Raw genomic sequence first — 8,798 nt, forward strand, 5'->3', positions numbered from 1 at the left:
CCACACGGACCCGTTCTGCCCCCGCGACTACTTCGCCCAGGAACGCTTCCGCGTCCCGGCTGCCGGGAGTGTTGAGGAAACGGTCCTCTCCCAACTCGTGTGGTTGTAGACCAGGGGATTTGATCCCGGGTCTGCGCCTGACTAATGGGGAAGACTTACCCCAGAACGTTATGGGGCTACCGATGCATATCCGGTATTTAGGGCGGTGACTGCGCTTATTTGTTTATCTCACTACGATCGGTATTCCTCATAGGAATCTCCGATCGTAGTGAGATTCCTATGAACGCTAATAATACTCTTTACATAACTTGTAACATTTTATCGTGCTAAGTATCTTCGCCACCGGCAATTCTTCCGAGATAACAATCTGCGTTAGCCGTCACCGTCGCCAATTCTTCAATGGGAGGTCCCCGCAACAGCCGCAGCTAGACGAGGGCCGGAGTCCACGCGCGCCCTCTTGAACGGGGGCTGGTCTCCGTCGAATTCCTGCAAAGCAACGGAATTCGAACGAAGAGCAGAACGAACTTTTCGTTCAGACAGGGCGCGCACTTCCTGCCCCAAGGCATGCTGTACCAGGGCGTCGTAAGAGGCAAACGGCTTACCATAGACGTCTGTGGCGCAATGGGGCTGCAGGGAAGAAGAAAGGCTTTCGAAAAACCAAAACATACGCTCACTAGGAGTGATCGTGGGTATGTCTTGGAAAACGGCCTCAGGACGCGATAGGTAAGCTGGTACACTTTCACCAGCGCGCATCGCAAAAGATTTGTCAGAAAGCCTACGTCGTGCTTCTTGTTCTACAGAGATAACCTGAGGAGCAAAACGCGTGTGCAGAATATCCAGAACAAGCTGAGCAGTAAGCTCGCGCTGCCATAGCGACCACTCGTCATACCACGTTTTTGCAACGCCACGGAGTGCTTGCGACAAAAAAAGGCAGCATGACCGATGGTCCCTACCCCAGGGCACGATTTCGAAAAACAAAGACGCGTCGCGAATAAACGGCTTTACGCGGGCAGCAGTCTGCTTCGCATCAAGCTTGGTATCTAGTTGCAAAACAGGAGTCGGTAAACTAACCCGAGGGAGGTCGGCAGAAGGAATAGGCCGAAACGAAGGCAAGGGCTCTGGCTCGGCTGCGGCTGCCGCCGCAACCGCAGCCTCAGCAGCAGCAGCCGCTTCCGCCGCTAACGCCCGTGCAGCCGCCGCGCGGCGGTCTGCATCTGTAGTCTGAGTCTCTGGTATAACAGGCGAGACATTGGGGCGATTAACGGGGGTATTGAGCGGGTGGCGCAGGGCGAAAGGGGCCAAAGAAGGCAAGGAGTTGAGACTTTCATCACCAGTAGGGCCAAGTGGCCTCAAACGAACATTCTCGGCAGCCCCAGTGGGCATATGCAACAAAGGTGCTGCGGCAAAAGTTGAGAATGGCGTTCGCGCATCAGGTTCGCGAACAGCAACAGGGACCTCAATAGGGCCGCCCGGACCTCTAGAAGTACTAGGTGCCCCGGGGTCAGAAACAAGTCCCGCAACAGCGTAGGCAGGCAAAGTGGAGCGAGCATCAAGTGCGCCCGACGCCATGTCTACGCCATTACGGTCGCCGCCCAAATTTAACGGAGCGGAGTTAAACATTTTAGCTAAAATAAGAAGGGCCTACCCTTATGTAATAACGGCGTGGTCACTACCGTGGATAAGGGAAGGGCTTGAGGAGGCGGCTCTACCTCGGTTGGGTCCGCCGCACCCATTCTAACCTCTGCAATCACAATGGGCGATGCAACCAAGGACAAAACAATACAGATGGTTACGATCTTTCACTTACCCTGAAGAGCAGCCACGAGCGCTCCAACACTGTAAGCCTCTGACATTGGCTAACGATCGAGATTGGTGCGGAAGCTGGTCGAGACCGAACGTCTCGATACCACTTGTTGTATCCACTTCCACTGTTTAGGTGGTAGTAAAAACTACCGATTAGTGAATGAGAAGAGACTAAATGCCTCTGCGTTAGGATGACCCGTACAGAAGTCTGTACGGTCCGAAGATATAGTCATCAACACGAATTATCACCAATCGGCGCAATCGTAACCCAGGTGGGTCTACCAGTGACAAGGGTCACGATTATAGCAAGAGCGCTATAATCCAGTATCACGCGTGATAAAGACAGGCAAGTGCCCGCTTAAAGATGGGCCAGCGCCCAATTAAAGATAGGCAAGTGCACAATGGTTAACCAAGTAAGAGTGAAGATATTGCCCAGCGGCAAAGTGCCAGAGAATTGGGGAAAGATCCGAGGGTTAACATGCAAGTGTGCCACAACAACAATGGTCAAGGATAAGCTTGATGAGCCGCTGGACCTCCACAACTACTCCACGTGGCAAATCCGGTTTAGCACGATGTGCATGAAGCTTGGGCTTGAGCAGCCTTTGTTCACCGAACCGTGTAACGAAGAGCAGATTATGTTGAGGAAGCGGTACTCCTCCCAACTTGAGTATTGTTGGACAGGGGATTTGACGCCGGGTCTGTCTGAGACAAGCGGCGAAATTTAACCCGCCACTTATGGGACTGCCGATGCACTGTCGAAGGACGGTCCTATCCCAACGTAGATAGTTGGTAGTTAGGCGATGATTCCGCCGTGATAGGCGATGCCTCGGACGTGCCTCGACCTTGCCTCGGCCGTGCCTAGACTTGCCTCGGGTCTCTCGGCCGCGTATCTCGGACGTGACCTCAGGTCCAGGGATGGTGGACATCTGTACGATACTTCCATTGGTACTGGTATATAAGACACGAGTTGTGCTAGTCTTAGTATCTCATCTTCGGATGGATCGGTATTCCTTCATAGGAATCTCCTAAAGTCTTCTTGCCGTTCACCACTAACCCACAGACTGTAACCCTTATGTCGCGACCAGTCTCCTTCCCTTCATATTCTTAACAGGTTATGAGCCCCGGCTCACGCTAGTAGCTTACATAGCTAGCGCGAAGAAGGCATAGGACGCCTGCAAGCAATTACAGTTGGACTTTTACGTTTGGGAGTAGGACACGTTATCAGCGATTCTGAGCGGGCACAGACTTTGCTTGTTGGTTTGCCCAGCCGCTTCAGCATGGTAACGGCATCCCTACTGGTGCGTGACGGCGATTCGGACATGGCTATCGTCACCTCGAAGTTCTTGACTATCGAGATGGCAAGCGGTGGCTCTGGTAAGCCAGCCTACCGAGTCGGCAGCTTTTGCATCTGTCGGCAGTTTTTCGTTTGGCGCCTCTGGATCTGGTCTTGGGAATCATGGCGCGGCCAGCAGCAGTTCTGGCGTTCCTCTCCAAGAGGTGATTTGCTTCTATTACAGCAAGCCTGGGCCCGGTGGGTCTAGCAAGGGATCAGTTTTCCCGAGGCACCTAGTTCCCGCCATTTCCACATCAGGCTGATTGATTCCTTGCCCATTCGCACTGCTGGAAGGTCCAGCCCCAGCCGGCGCCCCCTCGCCACCCAAGTGCGGCGATCCCTCGCCGACGGTGCTACCTGGTGTCCCTTCGCCAGCCCTAGGCAGCGATCCCTCACCAGATAAACTAGTGCGAAACTCCTCCTCCTCGTCGGCATCGGACTCATAATCGGAGTCCCCGGCATTACGCCGCCGGCCGACATTAGATTCATCGAAACGAACGTTAGAAACTACGGCAATAATGCCGTCCTCGTATAGTACACGATACTGTCCACCGTTCCCGTATCCGACAAGTATTCCACGCCTGCTCACCGGGTCGAACTTGTCGCGCTTGACGTCGGGTACGTGGACGTAGGCAACGCATTAGGGTTGGAAGTCATCTAAACCTAAACTTCTAAACTTAGATGAGAAACTTTAGAAACTAAACTGAGATATTACATGGAATTTTTTGGCGCCTTAGTTGTACGGCAGCTCCGAAACCTGAGGAGCGACCTTAGGTAGTCCTGAGAAACTTTAGAACAAGCTGTCTGAGGACTCATCCAATAGTTAGAGCATGCCGCCGTACAGGGACATCTATGCCAACAGCAAGAAGTACGCCACCCTCATGCAGCCAGTCAGCGACGCCATTCACCAGTTCGAGGGCGACAGGCCGTCCATTGGACAGGTTCTGAAGGTGCAGCGCGCTCTGGACGCGCACTTCGCGGAGTTTGACAAGCAAAACCCCGACATGATGGTGAAGCCGCGGGGCAACAAGGAGGCTGTGGGTGTGCAGAGCGTGTACGAGCAGCGGCGTGGGAGCACTCTGTCCAACGTGCTTGTCCCGCTCGCCCACGCCCTCGACCCCATCAACTTCGTTCAGCTGAATGGCGGGGACAACTGGTTTCCGCCGTTCCACGAGCTCAGCAAGGAGGAGCGGAAGGACGCCCGTAAGCTGGCGGCTGAGGTGTATGCGGGCAATGGTGAGGGTGCAACGGAAGAGGACCGGCGGGCGGACAAGGTGTGTTTGCAGCACTGGCGTGTTGTTCTTGGTGAGCGCCATCAATCCTATCTAGCTGCTGACAGCACGTGAGATTGCATCGTGTTTTAAACAGGCTGTTGTGTTTCACCTCCTTCTCCAACGCCTGCTGTGTTTCAGGAGATGCTTTCTGAGTGGGGCACGCTCGCCCTAATGGGCGTCCCCGACGACTGCAAGGAGCACATGGAGGTGCTGACCGCGCGCAAGACTGTGGAGAGCAAGGCCGGCAATTCCACCACAGTGTCAGTGCAGATCGCGGGCATTGAAGCGCGGCTAATGTTCTGGTCGCAGCACATGTCCGTGCAGTACCCAGCACTGGCGAACGTGGCGGACCGTGTACTGCGCATGCACACGACCACCTGCGCTGCTGAGCGCAACTGGTCGCTGTGGGGCAACATTTTCAGCAAGGCTCGCAACCGCCTGGCGCAGGAGCGGGCGGAGAAGCTCATCTACATTCGCCAGAACGACGACTCCAACAAGGGCAAGGGCAGCCGCCTGTCGGACGAGGAGGTGGTGATGACTCTGCTGGCTGCAGAGGATGAGAAGAGCGCGCGTGTGTAATGGGCTGCGGGGTACACCGACTGGCACGTGGTGCCTGGTGTCGTGGTGTGCAGTTCAGCAGTTTGCCAATCGCTGTGTTCTTTGGAGCGTTTAGGGGCTTGCTACTTGCTATGTAATGCTCGTTTCCATGGGTGTGCAGTGGCTTGCAGGCGGTGGTGTCCCGTGGGTCCCTTGCCCCGTGTGCCAACTGAGCACCTTTCGCTGCGCACACTCAACGCAGCGCAAAACTATTGAATTATCGTTAATAAGCAGCAAATGGGGATTCTAATTCCTTTTCAGCCTAAACGACCCTTCCGCCAGAAAGTAGCCGAAACCTTAGTTGAGATTTCTAAACTTCTCAACTAAACCTAATTAGTTTCTAAGGAAGTTTAGTTGAGATAAAATTTCCATCTAAGGAAGTTAAAAACCCTACAACGCATCCAAAGACTCGCAGGTGACTGACGTTCGGACGAACGTTAAAGAAAGCTTCGTACGGAGTGACGGTTGACCCAGCAGTTGGCGACACATTCCTAAGATAGTTGGCTGTCGCTAACGCCTCCGCCCATAATGATTTAGGCAGTCTCTGGACTCAACCTCAACGAGCATAGCCCTAGTCTTGTCCAAAAGAGTGCGATTTAAACGTTCTGCAGCTCCGTTCTGCTCAGGGGTGTAGCCTACCGTAGTTCCGTGTACAATTCCCCTGGAAGCGAAATAGGCCTTCGTGCGAGTATTAACGAACTCCCCGCCACGATCTGTACGCACCTCCTTAACCTGCCTGCCAGTAGCGCGCTCCAGTTCCGCTATCATTACCACCACCTTCTGGTAGACCTCCTCCTTGGTCGCTGTAAACGCAACAGCTGAAAGACCAGTATGGTCGTCAAGCAGGGTTGTCATGTAACGCGAACCACTAGGTGAAGGTTCAGGCATAGGTCCACACACATCCATGTGAATGAGCGCGAGAGGCTGTGCTGCTTTATGCCCAGATAACGGAAAAGGACCACGTGTATGCTTTGCAAAGACGCAAGTCTCACACACACACGCGCTGGCTGATTGTATGCTGTGTCGGTCAACATCAAATCCAGCTACCATATTATGACGCAGCAACGTCTCAAGGTTGCTGTATCCCAAGTGGCCATACCTTCGGTGCCAAAGTGCTGCACGTTCAGCTCCGATACCCACGGCAGCACACACTGCATCACCACCAGAAGGTATCCTGTTGTCTTCACGCTGCGTCCTCTTCAGAGCTCCCGTACCTCCACTGCTGTAGCAGACGGGATACAAGTCCCCATCCCGCTTTCCAGTCAGCACCAAGTGGTTCTGTACGTATACTTTCGCCTGTCCGCCGCCGAAGACCACACTGCCTCCACGATCATCAATGATGCGGACCGATATGATTTTGGCGGTGGCCTCCTCGTCGATGTAGACCTTCTTGAAAGTGATGGCCTGTTTATCGTTGACGTTAGACCGAATCGTAAGCGTGCCAACTTCAGTCGGTCGAAGAGACTGTCCCTTGATGCCCATGATGTTGAAGCGCTCCCACGGCTCCAACAACCGCACGTTGAAAAGTTCTGAGCGGTCATACGTTATGTGGTGAGTGGCGGCTGAGTCCAGAAACCATTCCGTCGGACGCTCGCTGTTGTATGCTACGAACGCTACCTGCCGCGGAACTCCTGGCCCCCTAGCTGATCCACCGGATCCTGGCTTGCTGCCGCTAGCTCCACTGCCACTACCTCCGTTACCACTGTTGTTGTACCCACCCTTATAGCCAGAATTTGACGACTGCTTCAGCGCTTTAAGCTGCCTGCAGTCCTTAACCACGTGCCCAGGTTTATTACAGTAGTAGCAGATGACTTGCTTCTGACTGTGTCCCGAGCTGTTGTTAGCCGGCCCCCGGCTACCATAATCAGAAGTAGAAGCGCCGAACGTCGAACCGCCGACAGACGCGAAGGCTGCCGACTCGGTAGGCTTGCCCGACCCACCGTTAGCCGTCTCGATAGAGAGAAGCTTTGCTGTGACGCTCGCCATGTCCAAATCGCCGTCGCGCATTAGTAATGTAGTCGTCACCACGCTGTACCGACTGGGTAGACCAACTAGCACGGTGTACGCCAGCTCGGAGTCGTTGATTACGTGGCCGACTCCCAATAAATCCGTTTGCAGCTGTCTTGCACGCGCAAAGTACATCGGGAGAGGTTCGCCGTCGACCATCTTAAAACGGCTGAATTCTTGACGTAGAGACACCTTGCGGGCGTTGTTGTTGGCAGCAAACATAGATCCCAAGGCGTCCCAGGCCTTCTTCGCGTTGGCAGCACCGGTAACCATCGGCAAATGATGATCCTTGACGTTCTTGATGAGCAGATTGATGACCTTCCGTGATTGTCGAATCTGCTCCTCGTTGCACAGCTCGGCGAGCAGGGATTGCTCAAGCCCAAGCTCCATGCACATCGCGCTAAACCTGATTTGCCAGGTGGAGTAGTTGTGGAGGTCCAGCGGCTCATCAAGCTTATCCTTGACCATTGTCGATAAGGGATAGAAATAACAATCGGACGATAGCTGTCGGCGCTACTCGGGGCTCATAACCTATTGAAGAATTGGCGACGGTGACGGCTAACGCTGATTGTTATTCCGGAAGGATTGCCGGTGGTGAAGATATTTAGCACGATAAAATGTTACAAGTAATGTAAAGAGTATTATTAGCGTTCGGCAGGACTTGAGGAGATTCCTGGTAGGAATACCGATCGTAGTGAGATAAACTAATAGGCGCAGTCACCGCCCTAAATACTGGCGCTAGCGGAAAACTCGTACATTCCTCGATCTAACTGCACGTACATTCCGCGATCTCACTGCGCCGTCCAGACGGTGCCCTAATGTCTATCACTTAGCTACCGGATATGCATCAGTAGCCCCATAACGTTCTGGGGTAGGTCTTCCCCATTAGTCAGGCGCAGACCCGGGGTCAAATCCCCTGGTCGACAACCACACGAGTTGGGAGAGGACCGTTTCCTCAACAGCCAAAAGCTTGGAGGTGACGCTCGCCATGTCCAAATCGCCGTCACGCACCAGCAGGGACGTCGTTACCACGTTGAAGCGGCTGGGTAGACCAACCAGCACTGTGTACGCCAGCTCCGAGACGCTGATAACGTGCCCCACTCCCAACAAGTCTGACTGTAATTGCCGCGCACGTGCAAAGTACTTGGGTAGCGGCTCGCCGTCGACCGTCTTGAAAAGGCTGAACTCTTGGCGGAGAGCTACCTTGTGTGCGTTATTGTTGGCGACAAACATCGCGGCCAGAGCGTCCCATGCCCTATTCGCGTTCACAGCACCCGTAACCATCGGCAAATGGTGATCTTTAACATTCTTGATGAGCAGGTTGATAACCTTCCGAGATTGTCGAATCTGCTCCTCGTTTCCCGGCTCGGCGAGCAAGGACTGCTCAAGCCCAAGCTCCATACACAGCGCGCTGAACCGAATTCGCCAGGTGGCGTAGTTGTTCAAGTCCAGAGGCATGTCAAGCTTGTCCTTCCCCATTGTGGAATACGAGTATTAGAGGTAGGTGCTGCTTAGCGTGAGCCGGGGCTCATAACCTGTTAAGAATATGAAGGAGGCAAGGAGACTGGTTGCGATATAAGTATTACAATCGGTGGGTGAGTGGTTAACGGCAAGAAGACTTTAGGAGATTCCTACTAAGGAATACCGATCCATACAAAGATGAGATACTAAGACTAGCACAACTCGTGTCTTATATACCAGTAACAATGGAAGTATCGTACAGATGTCCACCATCCCTGGACCGAGGTCACGTCCGAGATACGCGGCCGAGAGACTCGAGGCAA

General features: G+C 53.8%; 1 protein-coding gene across 1 annotated transcript; it reads left to right on the forward strand.

Annotated features, from left to right (window-relative positions):
* Positions 1-3,966: 3,966 nt before the first annotated feature.
* Positions 3,967-4,989, forward strand: VOLCADRAFT_98396 (uncharacterized protein; the record flags this gene model as incomplete). The annotated part of the gene is made up of 2 exons (XM_002957248.1): positions 3,967-4,410; positions 4,549-4,989. 2 exons carry the CDS (start codon positions 3,967-3,969, stop codon positions 4,987-4,989), a joined length of 885 nt encoding a protein of 294 aa, XP_002957294.1.
* Positions 4,990-8,798: the final 3,809 nt, after the last annotated feature.

This window comes from Volvox carteri (assembly GCF_000143455.1).
Source record: "Volvox carteri f. nagariensis unplaced genomic scaffold VOLCAscaffold_71, whole genome shotgun sequence".
In the NCBI taxonomy this organism is placed as follows: domain Eukaryota; kingdom Viridiplantae; phylum Chlorophyta; class Chlorophyceae; order Chlamydomonadales; family Volvocaceae; genus Volvox; species Volvox carteri.